General features: G+C 44.2%; 1 protein-coding gene across 2 annotated transcripts in view; it reads left to right on the top strand.

The window, feature by feature from the left end:
- The window catches only part of FGF12 (fibroblast growth factor 12), a 234912-nt gene that overhangs the window by 11295 nt on the left and 201942 nt on the right, over positions 1-21675 (top strand). The window contains exons 1-2 of one of the 2 annotated variants that reach the window (XM_079315467.1): positions 5731-5826; positions 5934-6074. The exons of the other annotated variant lie outside the window; for it this stretch is intronic. Coding sequence (XP_079171593.1) covers positions 6062-6074 — 13 coding nt within the window. The 5' untranslated portion in view covers positions 5731-5826; positions 5934-6061. Of the gene's footprint in view, positions 1-5730; positions 5827-5933; positions 6075-21675 lie in introns of those variants that run through there. 2 annotated transcript variants of the gene reach the window in all.

The following is a 21675-nucleotide window of genomic DNA, read 5'->3' as shown; positions in this document are numbered from 1 at the left end:
TGATGTTGGAGCTGGATAGGAGATGACTCCTCATGCTCAAGGCTCTGTTGTCCCTTACATCAGGGTGATTGGAGCAGTCTGACACATGCTCAGGATTTTGGGGGTAGTCACTTGGCATTGAACCCACCTTAGTGGCTATCTCAGGACTGTGGTGTCTGAGGCCAGAGCTCTATGTTCTAGAAATGGCTCTTATGGGGTAGGAATAGGCAAAGAAATTGCTTTCTGGGCCTTGGCAGAGGTCAGAGTCCAGATTTCTTGAAATAGCAGATCAAGAATGTGGATGCTACTTAAGGCTGTAGTATTGCAATGAGCTAATAGATTTTTTTTTTTTTTAATTGTAGGAAACAGACATAGAAAAATAGGATTTTAAGGTGAATAGTCTATTGTCTGCAAGCATTCAAGCACCTGGCTCTTAGGAGGGCTGAGCTGTCAGCAGGAAGCTCTTTCCTGCCTCTGCCCTGTGAAGATTTTTACCTTGTGTAATTCCAAATCCATGTAATTACCTTTTCTAATCAAGTCAAAAAGGGACTAGAGCTTAAGGAGCTCTATCCAGCAGCCAATTTTCATGTTTTTTTCTACTTACATGAAATTCTTAAGCTTTTGTAATGGTAGAACAACGTGATACCAGACACCTTCCTCCCTGTCCCTCTCTGGTTGAGGATCTGACAAAGTTGCTATACTGAGTAACCAGAAGCCTGCAGTGGGGCTCAGAGGGTCTGAGTGTGAGTCCTGAAAACACAAAGCATTTGGCTGCAAGGACAGAACAACATTCCATAGGTTTTGGTGAGCTCAGGGTACTCAGTATCTCGCAGAAAAATAAAATTGGGAGTTGAGCTGTCTGTGTCAGATCTAACTACCATTAAAATCAACATCAATACTCTTGTAAATGGGTGTATAATTTTTTACTTTGTAGCAAGTAACCACAAAGCCTCTCTCTTGTTTTGGTACTTTTGTGACATTAGTGCTTTTTCCTTTATTAATATAATACTGACTGATTAATCTCAATAACATTTAATTAATAATTTTATGTAATTAAACTCTGAGCTAGCTCAAAGATTGTGGCTTGCTTTGGTGTTTATTTCACACATCAGCTCCTAATGCACTTCTGCTTCTAGCAACTATTTAGGTGATGTAAGGACATGACATCAGCTGATGATGTAGTAATCATTTGTGCTTTGTTCATAATCAGAAGTTATGTACATCATTCTCAGGGTGATGGATTACCACTTGTGACATTTTTTGTATTTTACCCTACCTATATCATTAAAAACTTCTGGTCACTGTTTACTCCTCTTTCCCCCCACTATGTTCTTTGTTTTCTCAGTAGTGTTAGAGGTCCTTCCTGCTGCTGCTGTGTCATGCCCTACTTTCTTGGAACCTGCTGCTCTGGCTTGTGCTTATCTGAGCACAGCTCATGGCACGTGGACATCTTCATGGTGTGGTACAGAGCTGTGTTCTTTTTCTGTCCTTAAGGAATCTGCTCTGCTGGCTAGTGATGGCAGCTGGCTAACAATGACCATTGATGCTTCAGAGGTCAAAAAAGGATTTACAGAAGCCCTTAGCTGAGTCTTGCTCACCCTTGCAGCTGGCTTTGAGTTTAGACCCACACTGAACCTCAAAATTAGTAGTTTCTTCTCCCTCTTGGCCAGAACTCAGTGTAGCTCCTTTTTGACTGAGTTGTTCATTGTCTTTAAACTTTGAGTAGGACAAATGCTCTTCTGTTGCTCCACAGTGAGAGCAGCTCTGTCTCCAGCTGGGAACTCTTACTTGGGTCCTGAAGTTGGCTTCTGGGGAGTTAGGGAACAGGCTGAGACACTGGCAATCTCAATTTGCACTCTCTTGAAATGAAAGTGAAGCTGGCTTGTGGTTGCTTTTGTGCAGAGCTTGGTATAGAAGCCAGTAGGACCCCTGGCCCTTGAGATTTTGCCTGACTTTGGCATGGTCATCACCAGAAACTGGCACTGGACAGATGATATCTCACCACTGGCAATCTGCTCCCTCCTGGCACTTCAGCCTCATGCAGAAGTCCCCATGTAGGCATGGCAGCATGAGTGGCTGTCTGCACAACCTTGGAGGCTGGCTGGTATCTCTGCCCTCGTGAATGGAGGTTCCCTCTTAGGGAAGGAGGCTCTGTGCCAGGGTAGCAGATGGGCAGGAGCAGCAGCAGCTGGGAGACCATGTATGATCATCATGTGGGCTTACAATCTGCAGCAATGCCAAAATGGCCACTTGGCTTTATCCTGTCTGTGGTCAGGGCTGTTTCTAAGCCAGCAGCTTATGGAAAGCTACAGGGGCAGGCAGTGGGCTCTGCTCAGCATCCACCATCAAAGTGGAAGCAGAGTTTCCTCAAGGACTGAAAGCCCAGGAAACATTTCTATTTCTGTCTGGGGCACCCTGCAAGAGCAGCCAAGATGAGCCCTTGCTGTTCCCTCTCACCTGTACAGCCTCCACCAGCAGGACCTTACACACTGTCCTGCCACCCCTGGGAGGGGGCAGCTCTCTGCTGCTCAGAGTGGGTCAGTCTGGTGGGGAGGGCAGGTCTTCAGCAGCACAGGCTGAGCAACACCCTGCTGATCAAACAACAGTGCAGGTGGCCACAAAGAAGCCCTGTGTTTGCAGCCCCACAAAAGCCACTCAGGACTAACATCAAGAGGGAATAACTGCCTTTCTCAAATGGCCATCTCCTTGCCCTGGCAGGGATATGCTGAGCATTTTGGGAGAGCAGGATCTGCACAGCGTGGTTTGTGCTTGGATTGAGCCACTTTCTTAATTGAACCATGATTCCAGCTTACTCCCGAAGTTTGAACACGTGAAAGGAGCAACCCTGTGGACTTGCTACAGCAGAGGAGTGCTTCAAAGGTTCTTCTTCATCTTGGCTAAAGGGTGTGAGTAGAAAGGATTCCAGGCTCAGCACATCTGCACCTCCTGAGTGCTGCAATGCTTTCTCTTGCTGTGGTTTGGGGAAGAACTTGATGCACTACTGAGATGCCATTAGTGTGTGTGGTGTTATTTGATGCTTGATACCTGCAAAGCCAGAGCAGGCTCAGACTTTCCTGAGGGACTGAAGGAGAAACAGTGATCTAACTTGAACTGGTCCAGCTTGCTTGATACTTTAATGCAGGATGTACTTTAATGTAGAGTAGAGCACAGGCAATATTATATTTCTTTCTACTGATAAGTAATTTGAAAGATGACCTGTGAATGGCAAGGGTGGTAAAATATTCACTGGATTTATTCCCTTGAATTTGCTTCTTTGCACTGAGGAGAGAGGACTTGAAGGAGCTAAGGGAGGGACTTCTCTCTTCAAGCTGGGCTTTTAAAAACATGAATCTTTAGGCCTTGTGGTGGTTTGATGATTTGGAAGAGAAATTGTATGTGACCCAAAAAGCTCTGAGAAAACTGTGATTGAAAATTGAATGTGTGGATTAGTGGGTTTGGGTGTTTTGTTTGATCTATATTTCAACACTCTCTTATCTCAAAGAAAGAAATGCTTTATATCTCAAAAGCAAAACAAAAAAAGCTAATTTTACCTTGCTCTCCAAGAGTGAGACCTCTGAACAGCTAATTCATGTTCTCCTCCTTTGACAGGACCTCCACCAAAACCCCAAACCTCAACCTACCTTTGCCAGTGGGGAGCATATTATGGCTGATCCTGTCAGAACACTGGAAAAACACATTTCCTATTATTTGGGAAGCTTGGTTTTCATGTGTTCTTGGGGCAGTGGGGCTCCGCTTGAAGCCTTCAGCTAGGAACTGTTTCTCAGCTTTTTCTGTGAAGCTGAGTTATTGATGGCTGTTAGCTTTCCAGGGAGTGCACAGCTTTGAAATGAAGCTTTTAGTTCATTGGTCCAGTGCCTGCTATTACAAATGGTGCCTCAGATTCTGTTCTTGGTAAACAGCCTGGCTGTACCTTAAAAGTTAGGGTGTTTCTTTGCCTTATCTTTCTTTCTGTTGAAAGTTGTTCTTGAACTTGGATGCCAGGAACTTTAATGTTCTTTGAGATTTTGCTGATTTTAATCTGTGGGAGTTGATAACTTGAGACCAAGAGTTACAAAAAAATGGCTGAGGAGTCATGGAGCACTCTCATGTATAATCTGATTGTGTTTTGGAACATTAGTGAGGACTAATAGACCTTGAATGAGTCATTGTTTCATTGCTTTTCAGAAAAAGCACACAGATTGACCCTGGAAGTGTAGTTGAGTCAGTTTGGCATTGATGGTGGGTAAAGATATAGCAATAGAGAAATAGGATCCCACATCAGTCAAAGAAAGAATTGATAATTTGACTATAAGGTCAGAGTAAATGTCTGTTGCTTCTTCAGTTTCTAAGTCTGCTTCATCAGTTCTCTATAGCACAGTTTGACTCACAGCTTGCCTATAGTACCTGACTATTCAGTCCTGAAATTAAAAAAAACCCCTAATGTCATTCTTCACAATAGTGTAGAACCTAATAAATGGATAGGAGCCAGTTAAAACATGAATTTAATGTGCTGGGTCTTCATCCTGGGTTGTTTCTAGTTGATTTTTTCTGGAACTAACAGGCCATCTCTAACTTAAGTTTCCCGGCACCTTTTGAGGGGGCAGCTGAGATTGGAGCAAGTGTTGCTCTGAACTGCCTGGGCTGTGTGATGTGTGCAGTGTTCACCTCCATAACCAGATTCAGGGTTGGCTTTGGGGTGTGAATTGCCATAGGTAGTGTCTGCAGGATTGTTTTCAGTAGCTCAGAATGAAGAGCATGAGAGACCATGTCATTACTGAGTGTTTTGCTAGTCCTAGGTAAGAAGGGAAGAGATGAACACAGGGATGTATAAAGAAACAGTAAAAGAGAGGAGTTACTCTGTTACTGTTCCCATATTTAGAAATTCACATCGTGCTAGAGCCGTCTATCCTCTATTTGTGCAGCTCCCAGCACTGTAGATGCTGTGAGCAGCTTTTTCAGTAACAAAAATCAAAAAAATAAACACAGAACTGTGTTTTACCATCCCCATTGCACCAAAGTTAAAAATCTGAAAAAATTTAAGAGGTAATTCCAGTGTGGAGAAACTTTCTAACCGGGATGAACTCTTTGTTCTCCAAAAAAGTGAACTTGATCCTGGTATGAATGTTTTATCGACTTCTTATTAGCAGGGGACTGCTTATTTTATTAATGAGTTAGAGGATGAGTGAAATCCAGGAGTGAAATCCAGTGGCTGGAGGCAAAGGCAGAAAAGCATAAACTAACCACGAGGTGGATGTTTTATGAATCAGCATAATTAATCTTGAAACAACATATTCAGGGAAGGCCTGGACCGGAGGCTGGGCATCTCCGGAGAGATCCCCTCCGAGTCTGCAGGTGCGCGGGCTCAGCCTGGCGCGCAGGATGCGGGGAGGCTTTGGGCGAGCGCAGCGCTCTCCCCGAGCCGAGCTGTGGTCCGGGCTTTGCGGGGCGCACCTGCGGGACCGGCCGCGCTCCTGCAGCAGCGGGGCCGTGCGGGGCGAGGCTGGGGGGTCCCGGCGCGGGGCTCCCTCCGGCGGGCGCTGTCCGTGCTGAGCTGAGCGCCGAGCGCTGCCGCTCGCAGGACGGGGCGGCGCGGCCGGAGCCGGGCGCATCCCGCATCCCGGTGCGCGGTGCCGGGAGCATCCCGCATCCCGGTGCGCGGTACTGAGCGCATCCCGCATCCCGGTGCGCGGTACCGAGCGCATCCCGCAGCCGGGCCCGGCGGTGCCGCGGTGCGGGGGCGGGGCGCGGGCGGGGCGCGCATGCGGGCGGTGCCAGGCAGCGCGGCGGGCCGCGGAGCCACTCGCCCCCGCAGCACCGCTCGGCCAGGGACAGCTCCGCCGGCCGCAGGTAACGCCGCTCCCCCCGCGCCGCGCCCCGCTCCGCGCCCCGAGCCCGGGGCGGCGGGGGCCCCGGCGGCTCACGCCGAACCCCCCCCGCCGCTTGCTTGCTTGCAGCTCCGGGGCTGTGACAGCGCCGTCCCCACCGCGGAGCGAGGCAGCGGCCGCCGGCTCTGCCCGCCGGGCTCTCGGCTGAGGAGGGTGCGCGTCTTCCCGCAAGTTGCCGGCGCTCGCAAGGCTCCGCGATGGAAGGGAAAGGTGGGTCGGGCGCGGGGGGGCGGCGGCGCAAGGACCGCAGTGGCCGGGCTGGTGCGGGGCCGGGCGGCCGAGGCTGCCGCTGTGCTGGGGACATTGCAGCACCGGCGGGGAGCCGATCCCGCGGGGTGCTCGGCCCGCTGCGTAGGGACTCGGGGGAAGGGTGGCTGGTTTTTTAATTTATTTTCATTTAGGGCGAGACAGATGTTAGTTGGTGATTTGTTTTCTTAATGCTAAGGATTTGCATAATAAATATGAGGTCTGTCCCGTGTTTTTTAGCCAGTCAGCAAGGGGGAGTTTTTTAACAGATGAAAAGCATTTTATGATTAGAATGGGTATAAAAAACAAAATTTAAAAAATCTCCTTTTTCTTTTTTTTTTTTTTTTTTTTTTTTTTTTCTGAAACGAGATCAGGGCTATATAGCTCTGCCCTCGTTGCATTGCATATTTAATACATTAGAACATCCTTATAGATTGGAAGAAATGCAATGAGTATTGTGCAGTTGAACTGTCCACCCTAGAAAGAGGAGATAATTAAATCTTGCCTGTGTGTTTGCGTACAGAGATATCTCATCCATGTATATCCCTTCAGGTTGAGCATATGCATTTTATTTCCGTACATAGCTGTGTGGTCCTGCACACTTATTTGCCACCTTTACAATTGCATTGGCAATCACACATTCAACTGGTACGTGAACTCAAAACCTGTCCGTGTTAATTGCCAATGAAATACTGATGGTAAGTCAGTCCATGCAGAGGAAAGGCGAGTTGCCATTCCCTCCCAACGTAGCAGCCAGCTCTCCTGTATAACACAAATCTGTGAGCAGTTTAATTGATAGCAATCAAGGCAGTGGGGCAGGATGGACTACATTAATTCAAGGAAAATTATGGTAGACTTGTATAACACAATACTACATACCTTCCAGGGAGACGAGCAAGCTATATTTAAACCCCAGGTTTATTTCTGTAACTATCTTGTCAATCAGGGCTATAGTTCTCCTGTGTGGGAATATCTGATTATATGCTGATTAAGGAAGGAAGCTATTTCAATCATAAGGAGGCAGTATGTCCTATAAAGTACAGTTTCTTGTGGGCAGTGATCAACAGACATACCAAGGCTTGGGGACAGGTAAGTGCCTCTTAAGAAAGCATATCTGCGAAGACTTTACTTAAATTAAAAAGCTCACAGCAGTCATGTTAGCCTTAAAGATACTTTTTTACTGTCCACTTTGTTTTCACAGTTTACCTGACATGGGCCCCCCTTTGCCTTTTGAATGTCCTGTTGGTACTTGCCTTGAGGTGAAACAAAAGGACTGTGACTTCAGTGGAACACACTGCGTGTCATGCACTACACGAGTAGGCAAAAGGCTCTCCCTGGAACTTCAGATGGAGCTCATGTGGCTGGAGGAGTTGTGCAGGGAGCAGGAAGGAAACATCTGCAGTAAAGCAAGGGTCCAGGTAGCTGGTGGCCAAAGCAGCCCCAGAAGGAGGGCTGTCCAGCTCCTGTCCGTGCAAACAGTGACTGCTACGCTGCAGTTCTGCCTGAATTGGCAGTGAGTGTCTAATGAGGCAGATTTTGGGGCTGCTTGTTCTTGTGTTTATTAGTTGCAAGATGGGCTCCACAGCAGTGCATGTTTCCAGGTGCTTGGCATTGGTGGAAGGGGTAGTGGCAATGAGGCAAGTGCAAGAGACGGTACTCATTTTTATGCAAAAATTTCTGAGAATTTTGCTGTTGCTAGAGATTCTCTTTCATGGGGTAGAAGAAGGGAACAACTAGTCTCTGTGTTTCCTCTGTCAATGTAAAAAGAGGGGCTGTTGAGAGCAAACCCAGCAGAAATCAAGGTACAAAAATGAGACAGGTCCAAAGCAGGCATGACCTTAAAGGAAATACATAAGGAACTTTGGCATCTCAGTGAAGAAATGAGAAGGCAAAGGAAGTCTCTTCACGGCAGGGATCCAGTTGTGTTGGCACTGGAGTAATTTTTGTAACTCGGATAGTGTTGGAGTGGCACAAGAAGCCTGTGGTGCTGAGGTGTCATGGAGCAGTTTTGTGAAGATGTCCAGTGAGGTACAGTGCAGGACATGCCCCCAAAGGAAAGCGATGAGCCAGACTAAACTCTTCACGTCTTCATCTTTTGAGACTAATCCTGAATGGATGTGCAGCTGCATTGCCTGACTAGGCACTGGTTTATATTTTGTTTTCATTACTAACCAGGCCTCTGCATTGCGAGTCCTCTGTTAGGAGATTGTTGCTTGCAGATGATGTTTCTCCAAAGTCACTCTTGCTTTTTAAATGCTTCCTCCTGCGGCCTTTCTCCCACCCTTCCACTCTTCCTCAGTGCAAATCTCAGAACATCTCCAACTCAGTGTTGTGCAGATACTGGGGAAGAGTGTGTGCTATATTAAGCAACATAAAGTCTGTTTGAGAAAACCTGCCGTCTGGTCTCTGAATTCAGCTATCCCTGATGAATGCTGTGGACATTTCTGCATAGGATTTGCCATCAGTAGAACTTGGTTGTCTGAATATGGCTGGAGCTGGTGCTTTGCAAAGCCTGCAGTCTGCTGTAAAAAATGGGCTAAAGAACCATCTCTGGCTCTGCTCAGAGCAGCCATATCTGATTTCACTGGTTAGACTTCTTCACGAGAATGAGGGGAGAAAGACATACCCTAGTTTTTGTGCAGTGGGATGTGGGACTAAGGACTTTGCTGTTAGGACTGTAGCAGTAAGAGTACAAGCCAAGAGGGTTCTGTTGAGGTTTGAGGAGGTGGTGCAGCCTGTGCCATCTTCCAGCAGACAAAGCTGGCTGGAGCCAAACATCTCTATCTCTTCACCATGCCTAAAAGATAATAACACTCTATGAAGCTGCAATTTTACTAACACATCTTGCTAATCCAAAAGTAGCATTTGGCCTCATCTAACTTACAGCTTCTCTGACTGACTTTCTTCTGCACATTCTCTGTCTGCAAACCTTTTGCAGAAGTAAGGAGCTTAAAAGTTGTAGCTGTTCCCAAAGCTCATTAGGCAGTGGGGGGATGGAGAGCACTGTGGGTGAGAGCTCTGTGTTGCATCTGCTACCTGATCCCTGTTCTCTGAATCTCGCCACTACAGCAGTTCCTGTAGGCTGCAGCAGTAAGTGATACCACATCAGGCATCCCGGGAGCTGGGCTTTGACAAAGCTAACTATAGTTAATGTGGAGGTTAAAGAATACTTGGTTGTTTGCCAGATTCTTCGTCTCAGTTAGAAGGATGCTTAGCAGAGGAAGGAACGTCATGCAGTGATGTTCAGGCTCGGAGGCTGGAGAAGAAATCAGCTGAACAAGAGTCGGTCTGCACAGTGTGGAATGGATCCCTGGGCTTCTGGATGGAGTAGAGAGGGACTGCAGACTAGCCTTGCTGCAGGGAGAGCTCCCTTCCTCTGAAGGTGTGATATCCTTTTCTGTGCTCCTGAAAACACAGAAATCACTTTCTCCCTCCCTGCTAGAAAATACAGGTTGCCACTTATATCTTGCCTGAACTGGGGGCTGGGGTCTTGATGTGTCAGTGTTGTAGGGAGGCACGCTGCTTGCCTGAACTTTCCTCAGGGGCCCAACCAGTTCTTGCTATCCCTGGAGGTCAGTGCTGGGCTCTGGGTGGCTCTGGGGTGGTTTCATTGCCTGGGTGCAGGGCAATCTGCTTTCAGCATAGAATGCATGCTGTCAGCTAGGAAATACAGCAGGACTTGTTCTTGTCAGCTGGTCTATGGGGACAGCAAAGCTAAGGCATGTTAGCAGAGATGTGGAGATGCTCTTGGCATGTTTCTGCCCTGTTGGGAAGACAGTCTCCATGCAGCAGGTCTTCCCACAGGACACTCATCCTCATGCTCAGCAAGCTGTGTGGGAGAAGCCAGGAAATCTGGCCTTACAGCTCTCTTCTGCTCAGGGTCCCAAAGCAGCAGGGCTTTGAGGAGATGTCTGCAGAGGACATCTCTGCAGTGTGACTGTCCTAGGCAGATGCTGCCACAGTAGTGCTACCTGAGTCATGTTCACTTCCCAGTTGCAAAGCTGGGAGCCAAAATTTTTGCTTTGTAGAAAAGCCTCAATGCTGCTGTTCATAAACATGGTATGTTCAGGCCTTTAAGTGGAACATCCCATTTAGTCAGGGCACAGAGTTCCCCTTCCTGGGTCTGGCAGCCTGGTCTGAGTTCTTTGCATTGTGCTGCCTTGTGAGTGTGAGAATGGGCAGAATGGTTTGATCCATCTTGTCCCACCAGAGGTGCTCTGAAGCCTCCTTGGCCAGCCCAGCATTGTGGGGCTGCTTGGTCTGTGCAGCTGCTTGTATGCTATACCTGTAAAGGACAGGATCTTCACCTTGAAGAACTTGTGATCAAAACCCAACAAGAGCCAGTGAATGTTAGGATTGAAGACAGACTTTGTGGACAAGGTGAGAGAGGGTGGCAAGTGAGAACATGCAGTTCTGGAGGTTCCTGTGCACTGTTCCCACTTTTGTGGCTTTCTTCAGCACTCAAAGGAAGATCTTAAAGATTCAAGACATAGGTCATGTCCTGAAGCTGTCTGGGATGCTCATGTCAAACTGTACCCCATCATACACCTTCCTGACATGGCCTGTGTTTGTTAGAGGTGAGTCTGCAGCACATGCTGTCACACGTGTGTTGGAGTAGTGCAGTTTGCCATCCTAGGTGCTTGTTTGTAATGCAAACAAAATAGTTACTTTTGTAACAAAACTTTTCTTTTTCAGGGAATACTCTGTCAAGGTAGTCGGAGGCTTCTTTGAGCAGTGTGTTTTCCATAGAGGAGGCAGTTCCCTATTCTCAGCCTTTCACAGTGATGTGCTGTGTGACATCCAGGGCATGTCACTGAGGCCAGCAGTTCTCAAGTTGGATGCTGGAAGTTTGACACAGGGAAGCATATTTGGGGAGGTAACTAAAAGGCCTGGTCTTTTTTTCTGTCGCCCCCATGGCCCAGGCTGTGCATTTCAATGTAGGTACCAGCTTTCTGTATAGCAGGGGAACACTTTGATTGCCTGACCTTAGCACCTTATTCCTGAGGCTGGAGTGGGGTGCTGTGAAAGATTACTTTGGTGCTGTGCTTCAGACTCAGTCTCCACTAAAAGAGGAGTATTGGGCACTAAGTTAGCACTGCAGTCTTACTTTTCTCTAATGCATTTCAGAAAGGGAGAGACATGTCTGTTCCCATTGCTTTAGAAATCGCATTAAACTCAGTGCAAATGTGACTGTCCTGGGAGGGCTCAAAGAGCTTGGGTTGCTGTGTGGCTCTTGTAAAATGAGCCAGCCTTGGCTATTTGCTGCCACCTAGAAGAGCAGGTAGCAGTCCAATACTTTTATTAACCAATATTTGGTAGCTGCTGAAATACTATGGGTGGGCATCTGCAGCTTCTGAATGAAAGGGTGATCCAAGCCTGTGTGATGCTGAGGGAAATAGATATGGTACCCCAGGAAGCATCTCTGCTCTAACAGACCTCTAATATGCTCAAGCAGGTAATTAAGAGGGAAAAGTAAGTGGCCATGCTCACAGTCCTCCATACCAACAAACTCACTATGTTACTAAACAAAGGTAGGGAAGAGGATCCTAATAATCGTCTTAAATCTTATAAAAATTGATGCAGGACTTGGTCATCAGGCTCTTATGAAAATACCCAAATCCTTCAACCCATTTTCACAAGTTACATGGGAGCTATGGATGTTGCATTTAGACTGAATGAAAGAGGAGAGTAATTGCACATGATTATTTTTAATGCATTCAGTTGTTCTGACATACCATTTATGCACAGAGTGAGTGGCTGGAAGCATAATCTGTGGACACTTTGAGTAATGACCTGCATACAGCTGTTTCATCCCTAGGTCACATGGGGTCCAAATAGATTTTTTTTTTTTTTTGCAAGCTTTTCTTTTAAAGCTTAGCTTACCACAAGATTTTTCTTATTTGCTCTTATCTTTCCCTCTCTATCTACTCAGCTATTCAAATCTTGTCTGAATTGCACTCATTTCTAATGTGCCATAAAACTTGATATGCAAGAGCCAGTTATTTAGGGAGAATTGCAGAAACTATTTTAGTCTGTGTGTTTTGACCTATAAATGAGGTAACATTATTAAGTTTTACATGCAAATCATGGTGTTTATTAGCATGGCAAAAGGCAATTTGACAATGAAAAATATTCCTGATGGGTATAGTAATTAATGCTTTCACTCAAAGTATAAAGAGTTTAATAATGCTGTTATGCTTAAAACGATTGAAAAAAAAAGTTGACTATTTTCCTGTCAGTGATACAAGGATGTTTCCTTTTAATATAACTCCTGTATCCCCACTTTTTCAAAGTGTTCTTTATAGTCAATAAGACTACAAATCATCAGGTTAATTCATTGAGTTTCTTCTCCCAAGTCACATGTTTGGATGAACCTTATGATTTGATACTTATGTGGGGATGCACATTGCAAGCTCTGGCTTTTTCCTTCAGATGGAATGAAAGCATTTTTGGTGTTGTCATGTTTCAGGGGAGCTCCTGTGGCTGGAGATGATGGCTGCTCCTGCGGCGTGGCCGAGGGAGGCTGTGTGTGCAGCAGGATGTGCACTTGGAGAAGGAAGGCGTTCCTGCCTGCTATTTTTAATAGCATGTGCAAAGCAAGAAATCAGGGAAGCATGGAACAGCATTTCTAATTTGGAAAACTGTTTTTTTTTTTCTTCTTTTTTTTTTTTTTTTTTTCTTCCTTGAGCTGCGCTTCTTCCTTCTGTGTTTCAGAACTGGAGGCTGGCTCAAGGGTGGCTTTATCTGCCACCAACCTTCAATAAGTAAGGTTAATTTGCTGAATGGAGCTACTTGGATTTTCTTCATAAATTCTCCAGAAGTGCTGAATGTCTTATTGGTATAATGAGGGAAAGTAGCCTTCCTTCTCAGTCACTGAGAATGTATTATTAATGCAAAAACACTTTCCTAGCATTTAATGCTATTTCCAAAAGATGCTGACAAGCAGGAAGGTTTCTTCAGGATGAGGAGGCCCATCTGGTCACAGGGTTGTGTGCAATGCTCACTCCAATACAAAGTGCTATTATCATTGTTTATTTTTCTCTCCAAATCCAGGCAGACAAGTTTATTGGTAGGATGGGTGTGCTTAAGTGTTGTGATAGTCACTATGCAAGAAAATGTGGAACTGGAGACCCTGAGGGACCTTCCAGTTGATGCTGGTCTCTGACATGACCCTACTGAGGAGTTTGAGCTCTCTGGTTCCAGATTCTGGACCTTGCCTCTTCTTCCATCCCATTGGCACACTGGTCTCTACTTCCTTCTCATTTTTGTGTTTATTTTTGCTTGGGGCATTGAAGAGCAAGATCCAGATGTGGTGCTGGTTGTTTGGCTGTGATTTGTTTGGGGTGGAGTGGAATTATAGGTGTCCATGCAGTTTGAAAGATCAAACCTGTTTGAAATTGAGCAGACTAGAATAAAGTTGTTATTTGAAGGACAGCCCTCAGAGCCTCATAATTTATTGATGTGCAGTCCTGAATATATATTTTGGGGGAGCACTTCAGTGAGTATGCAACTTGTTAAGAATATTTTGCAGAAGTGGTTTTAGAAAGATAAGAGGCAAACACCAAAATATTCTATATATTCAGAATTATTGTTTCATCACAGATATTATTTTAAGATTCAGTTTAGTTTTCTGAAGGAGAAGGCATACTGTATGAATTAATTCTCTGCTTTAGAATCTTTGCACACACTGTGCTTGCTATGATGCAGAAATGTCCATTTCTCTGCCCCTTTAGAATAGCCCTGAATTTAGTCTTATACATGCTAGTGGCTCTACCATACTGTAAGTAACAGAGGAATAGCAGTAATGCCAACAAAATGAGGAAAAATGTAGAATCCAGCACCTTCTAGTAAATGGAGGGGAAAAAAAAGTTAATTATACATGAAGGGAGACTTGGATTTCCTAATTTGATACTAACAAGCCATTGCAGCATAACTGGGTTGACAGTAGAATAAGATTCCTCAGCAAGACCTGCTTTTTATAATATTTTCATCTTATTTGATCTCTTTGAAGACTGAATGTGGGCTTTTGAGATATTTTCTGGCCCTGAATTCATATTCCCTTTTAGTATTGACCAGTGCTCCTGGGTTTCTGAGACTGCCTGTTAGCTGGTGCCATACATTATCAAATAATTGCATTGACAAAGTCATCTGTTAATTTTTAAACTTTTTATTCCTATCAGTGTGCCCCAGTGGAGAAATATCATACTGCAAATTATGACCATTTTGTTGCAATATGAGAAGTGCTGGGGCAATCAGCAGAGAAGTTTAAAAATTACTGTCTTGAGTCTCCTCTTTCAGTCAAGATTTTAAATGAAGTCCATGGAGCTGTTCTTGATTTGCACTGGTGTAGATAAATGCCCCATTTGGTCAGTAGGCAAAGGCCAAGTCTCTAATGCCTTACTGAACTGAAAGCAAAGGAAATAATACTAATTATATGGTACAAGACCTATTTAACTGCCTTGATTATTAACTATTGAAGAAGTGGTAAAGGTTTAAAGAAGTCTTATTGTAATGGTTCAAGGGGATGCTAAAATAACCAACTTTTGTGGCTTATTTACCTTTTACTTTCTTCCTGCCACTTTGAAGGCAATTTACTATTTATTGGTACAGATTATATGGCCTTGAGGGATTTGTGTTAGCAGCTTGCTATTAAAATTGCTGTATGGTATCTTCAAAAGTCAGATTATCCACCCCATCTTACAAATGGCTATGAATTATCCTTACAACAAGTGGCTCTGTGCTGAGACATGTCTCTGCCATTGCTACTAAACATAGTGCCAGATATCTAGATTTACCTGTCAGTTTTATTTGCAGGATTCATCTCTCAGAACTAAAAAGTGTTTTTAGTGCATTCCCCTCTCAAAAAATATCAACATGCAGAAAAAGCAACACTTTGTGGAGTTTTGTGTTATTTCCTTTAAAAAAGGGAAAATAACGGCATTAGGGATGAATTTTCCACCTCCTTTGATTAGAAGGTTCCCAGAAATAGTGAGGACAAGCCTGACATACTAAAGCATATAGCTGTGGGCAGTATACAAAGAACACAGTGTGTTTAAAATCTTAATTATTTATAGTAAGAAAATACTGGTTTTGGTTAAATTGTCCTTTCTGTGGCACCGCCCTAAGGATGATGACAGCAGATCTGAGTGCAGAATTTAACCTCATGCTCTGCTATCGGTGAAATTGAGAACAGGGCATTGAGGCTGATGCTGAGCTTTGCATGCAAGGGGATCTTCTAGTGCAAGCAGTGCTCTGTGCTGTGCTAGTTAGCCAAACAGTGGGAATTTTTGGATGGATGGCCCATTACAGACATACTGCTGTATGTATGGAAACACAGGCAGCTCCTTTTTTATTTTATTTTTATTTTCAGGAGCAGTGAATCCAGAAGAGTCTCGCTGAATCTCAGCATTGTCAGAGCTGGCATCATTACCACTGAAATGCATTTATGCTCATGTGAACCATGAGTTTTATGCTCAGTAATCTCAAGGGTAGGGCTGGTGCACAGCTGCCTTCCTGCTCTTGTATTCCTGAAGTCAGCTTTATTATCCAGAAGCTGCTTGGTGATTTGGTAATCCAAACCAAACAAAGTCCTGACTGGGGCTCCATCTGATCTTTAAAGTAGCTGTGGTGTGCAATTGGCTTGGAGAAAATTAGGACCATGTAGGTGGATATTTCCCATTTCAGTTCCTGCCTTTACCTTCACATCATTTCTGTAAGCTGGGCTTTGGCTTGGAGCCTGCCCATGGCACCCAGCAGATGTGCTCGGGTCTCCATCCTGTCTCCTCACGTGTGAGGACTTTGTCTTGTGAGATTTCCCTGCCTATGGACAGTCCCTCCCCTTAAGTATCTGGGATGTCAGCCTTAGGGGGAGTCAGTGTTCTAGCAGAGCTTAAGGCAGGATGTTTTGTCTGTTAGGAACACTGAAATTAAGCATCTCCCTCTTCCCTTCTGTTTGCAGTGGAGCTGCCTAAAAATCAGATCTATTTTTCAGAAAATCCAATTTTCTGAGATTTCTGTGCTGAACTGGATTGGACCCAGTATTTCCCTTACCATCCAGGCCAGTCAAGGGATTCCTGGATTCTGCACTTTCTGATGGATCCTGCCTTAGTGTGAAACCAGAGTTTGTCAACACCTGTGGTAGTATAAACAGCACAGCTGTCAGGAAACTCATGTTTGTAAGCTAAACAATTTTACTGTGTGCTGGTTTTGGAAGGAAGTGTCACAATAGCCTACTCTTACAGATTTCTGAGGGATTGGGGTTTTCATGAGATGCTTTTAAGGCCTTTCTAGGTGAAGGTACATATGGACTATAAAGCTTTATCACTGTTTTTAGCTTTTGTACTGTTTCCCTAATCAACTTTACACATCTTCTGTCTGCTGAAGTATGGAACTTAAGTTGTTGGGAGAAATAGTTTGTTCTAGGTTTTCATTTTGACTTCCTTTGTAAAAGAGACACAGTGCTGTTTGCCAGAAAAGAGAGATACATCATCAGAAAAGCCTGTGTATTGCTCCTTTCAAAAACACTGAATTTCAGTTCTAAGTAACTTGTTAGTTTGAAGTTGTTTTGAAATTATTTCCTTTGGGGGAAATATTATTATTTTCTATTATGGTTATTAATACTATTAATAAACAGCAATGACTTATTGAAGGCTTTCAAACTTACTTCTTCCCTAGGATTTCTCAGGACAGTTCAACAGAACTGATCACTAAATTGCAAGTGTTACAATTGACTATATCACATATTTCTGTGGTATTTCTGTGATATAGAAGATACCAGCTGCAAATGTTCTGCCCATTCTTTGCCAATGGTTATTGGCTCAAATGTCATGCAAGGCCATGTGAAACTCTTAGTTCCATGAAGATGTGACCTTTTCTTGATAGATTATCTTGTAGGTTTACCAAAAAAGCACCATTCAATCCACATTGTGCTGTCTTGTTTTATGAGCTATGTGGCTTTCACCCCATGTTCCAGAATAGCCCCAGCTGGCACTGATGGCTGTGAACTCCATGCATTTATAGTGGTGCTGCTTGGTCCCAGAAATAGTGACCAAGGTGGCTATCAGCCAATGACTGCTGAATGCCCTGAGTGTAATGAATTGAAAAGCTCATGTACCTCCTTGAGGGGAAAATACAATCAGCTTGTCTCTAATTATGACCCCAGATAATGATGGAGCAATCCAGAAATATCACAGCATGGGCAGTGAACTCTCTGAACTTCCTTGATACAAGACAAACCTGGATGGGTCTGATATTGGATCCTTCTTTTTTGCTGAAAGACATATTGGACTGTCAGTTCTGTTCCTGGAGGGGCTAATTACAGCTACATGAGGCAATAAATCAGCTCTTGCTCCTCTGGAAAAGAAACTCCTTGGCTCTAAGCTCAACCCATGCTGGCAAAAAAGTGTGGGGATGAAGAGCCAGAGCTGCCCACAGCTGTGCCAAGTTCAATACACCAGTTTTTCAATCACCTAGGTTTAGCCCCTTTTGTCTGTACTCTGTAAAGAAAGAATAGCAGGTCAGTGCTGACTGAGACCTTGCCTGGGTAGCATTTACAGTTTGGGAGTGGGTGGATCCAGCTCTTGATGTTGTGCTGTTGGCCAGAGAACTCGGGGAGCTTGGGAAAAATCATCTTTATGGTGATAAGGAAGAGGACAGTACAGAGCAGCAGGACTCCTGGGTTAAATCCTACCTCTGAATTTTAAGTGCTGAAATTGCTTTTAAATTTTATATGCTGCTCAGTGGAATGAAGATTTGTGGGTAATGCAGCCCTGAAACCAGGGCACTGATGTTTTGTTTTCTCCTGCTAATCCAAAAGGTGTTGAGCTACTACTAAAGCACATGTGCACCCCCAGCCTTGTGGGGTGATGTTAGCTTCCCTCTGTGCCTTTTTCTGGAGTTCATAGCTCACAACTGTTCTCTAAACATCTCAGATGAGTTTAAACTGGAGAGATGCATCCAGTACCAGCTGCCATTGTGACTAGCAAAGTTGAAGTTTACTAGTTATTTTTGGGATGATGAATCCCAATAGCTTTTCACCATTTCAGCAGCAGAGCAGCAGTGTCTAGTAAGTGTGGGTAGGACCATAGTGCTGAGCCTGGAGGCATTGCCTTAGTGCTGCAGCAGCCCAAATGGTGGTCGAAAATTGTAGAAGAATCAAAGTGCATCTGTTTGGCAGGATAGACAAGGGCGCAAGGAAACCTCTGTTCTGTTTATTTATTTTTTTTTTACTCCTTTCAGGTGATCAATATTGTAACATCTTGTGTTTTGTGGGCTTTTTTCTTAGCTGTTGTCATGGCCTGTATGTTTAGGCAGTCACCTGGTGTGGGTCTCATAGGGGTGACAATGTTCCTGCTGTGCATCTTGTCCCTGGTAAAGGTGGTGATGCAGAGGCACCAGGAAATCATGGGGTCTGAGAATTATTCCTGTAAGTGTGCTGTGTTCTCTAGGCTGATCTGGGCCCTGACAGAAGGACATCCTTACAGAGACCCAGATGAAGGGACAGAAGTAGCAGTCTCCATAGTTCTCCCCTTTCTGCTACAATTTCTAATCACCTGGCATTTCATAACATCTTTTTCTCCTCCTGTGCTGCCAGCTCTAATACCTGCTGTACAGTCTTGCAGCCTTTGGGATGGCAGAAGATAGCAATCCCATAATTGCTTTATAGCTGGTTTGCTGCGAACCTGGTGGATGAAAATTCCCTTGAATGGAAAATGAAGTTGGGAGTGCGTGTGATCAGACCCTGCGTGCATCACTGCCCTCTTCACAGTTTATCCTGCATGTGCAGTGCTTCCATCAACCAGCACTGAAGGACTTGGTCATTTGTTTGCACCATTTTGCAGGGTACACTAGACTTCTGTGTGAAAGATATTGCTAGTATTTTTCCTACTGGAAAGAGCAGATTGATAGGCCCTTCCTGGTGGGATTGAAATCCTGCAGGATAAAAGAGAGTTCTCTTACATAAAACATTGACTATTTTAAAATATCAGACAATTTTTATGGAACTATGAAAATGTTATGGGTTGTATATATAATTACTCTTAATTTAAAAATCTACATGTCCTTTATGAAGTTATTATAGTGACAGTATTTTAAGTTTAAAATAGTATAGTTGGTTTGTCTTAATAATCTGTAAAGGTTTCACGTACAGTAAATCTAATTTTTCATGCAGAAAAAGATTTTCAAAGACAAATATTTGCAGTAATATAAAAGGTAACATAGAGAAATTATGTGGAAGAACATTATTCTTTGGGTAATTGTTTCCTTTCTTATGGTTCTTTGCTGGAGGTAAATACCCAGGGCTCTGTGTGGATGTGTGTGCTTCTGACGTGGCTATTTTTAATAACCTTTCTATGAAGGAAAGGGAAGGAGAGTTGTGCTGCTTTAATTTTGAGGTGTCTCAGGTACTAGCTGGCTGTTTCTGTGAGTGGTGGATGTATTTGGGACTGTTCAGAGAGGTCAGTGAGTCAGAGCTCCATCTCACCAAACCCTGACAGGGACACACCACTAATAGCCACTTAAAAGAGTACATTTGCCATTGAGAGACCCAAATCAATAATCTCCTGTATCAGTGGGGGCTATTCCTGTATTTGTTTTGTGATGTTCCCTTGGACTTTTGCAGTCACACCTGTCCTGGCACTGCCACCTGTGCCAGCAATGGAACTGATGCATCCCAAGTTGGCATCTCAAGCTCTTGAGCATCTTGTGCAGCTGGTGCTTAAGCAAAGGTACTGTAATGCTCCAGACCTGCTACTGTCTGTTTGAATAATGTTGCTATTTCACCAATACAGGGTAGGACCCAAAATCTTTTTCTGAAAATGGTCCATTTTGTTCTGTTGCAAAGCCCAGTCAGGGACAAGCAATGACAGCTCCTTATGGGGGTAGTGCAGCTCACCTTGTATACCCATCAACTGTCCTGGGAGTTAATTAGAAATATTGGCAAAGGCCTTCAGCTCTAGTATAGACTTGAATAACTTTTGAAGTGCCTATTTCCTAAAAAGTTCAAATGTTTCAATATTAGTAAGTTGTCTAAACTAAGAAAAGATGGAGGAAGTAATTTGAGGGACTTGAAGTCACTTCATCAGTATTGAATTTCTTTGTTTTGATTCTTCTGTTTAAACCTAGATCAGCATCTCATGGATGTTCAGGTGACACGTTCTCATGTGGCATTTCATGTTTTGTCAAATGAGCCCAAAAGCTTCGTTCTCATAGATTTCAATATTTTCCCTTATGCCACATGGCTTCTGGAGCTGAGTCTGGCAGCTGGACTCCATTCTTTCCTCCCCTCAAATTAGTCTGCCTGGTGAAATGCCAGCCTTTGTGACATACAACACTAAATTGTTGCATAACTCTTTGTATTTGTGGGTATCGGTGCTACAAAAAGGAAGCCAAGAGCTTTATCAATGTTACAACAGAAAATGAGGCAGAGTAGAGCTGCTTACTCAAGGTCACCCTTGAAAGTGCTGGGAAAACTCATTCTCTAGCACAGTTAGGAGTAAAACACCTTTTCCATGATACTCTGAGCCAGAAGATCAGAAAATTTCTGTCTCTAATGAACAACAGGGAGACTCCTTATTGCAATGTGGAAGATGTAGTTCTCCAGGGACTTTCCCTTATTAAGAGAATAGGGGTGTGAACCACAAGTTTGAAGCAGTGTGTTAGTAGGGAAAGGCAGCTGAACTTACTAAAAATATTCTTCAGTTATTTTTGGGTTAGTTGAAGATGGCAAAACATTTTTATTTGGCCATGTATGTCACTTCACTGCAGTCACCCTGATGAGACTGTCCCATTGTTGGGAAATGCAGAGTTTCTCTTGCATAATTGGAAAGGTGGTGGTAGAAATCCAAAAGACTATTCTCAATGGCAGTAATAAAGAAATAATAAAGAATGTCAGGGGCTTGTTTAGGAAGCATCTGTGACCCTGGTTCATATGCAGATGACCTCTCTGAGTGAGGATATTATTGCCCTCCTTTGGCATAAAGAAATGGAGCAGCAATAAGTCAGCACAGTAATTATGCTTGCTTTTAGCACGTATGATTCTCAGGTTTAGGGGTTTTAAGGAAATGTGATGTTTTCTGCTATTGACTCATATGTAAATATCTCAGTGGATATATAGAGATTAAAGGATGCAGTTCTTAGTCTTAAAAGAAGATTTTTGTGGAGTTAAAACAAAGCTGGATCTTCTAGGGTGTTCACTTTCTTCTTCCACCTGCCAGCATCCTGGGCATTCCCAGAGTGCTGTGGTCCTTATAAACTGGAGTTCAGTACCTGCAAAGGCTCTGTGTCCAAGCACTCCCTGAAGGAGTGACACTGACTCAGAAGAGGCTGCTCTGAGGACAGAGCAATGCTCAGGGTGGCAGGCATGGAGGTTGTGCTTTGAGGCACAGCCCATCCTTCAAAGACAGCCTTTGAATTGCAACTTCAAAAACAAGTTACCTGCTGGAAAATCAGGGAGTACAGGGAAATGGTTACATAATGCAGAGTTAAAGGTGTGTTTTTGCCAGAGATTGAGAGGTGAGTGCATATTCATTAAGATGTACCTTTCTGTAAGTAGGACCTTGGATCCCAA

The sequence above is a fragment of the Erithacus rubecula genome (assembly GCF_903797595.1).
Source record: "Erithacus rubecula genome assembly, chromosome: 11".
Classification (NCBI taxonomy): domain Eukaryota; kingdom Metazoa; phylum Chordata; class Aves; order Passeriformes; family Muscicapidae; genus Erithacus; species Erithacus rubecula.
The sequence above is the reverse complement of the archived record's forward strand: the minus strand, read 5'-3'. Positions and strand labels throughout refer to the sequence as shown.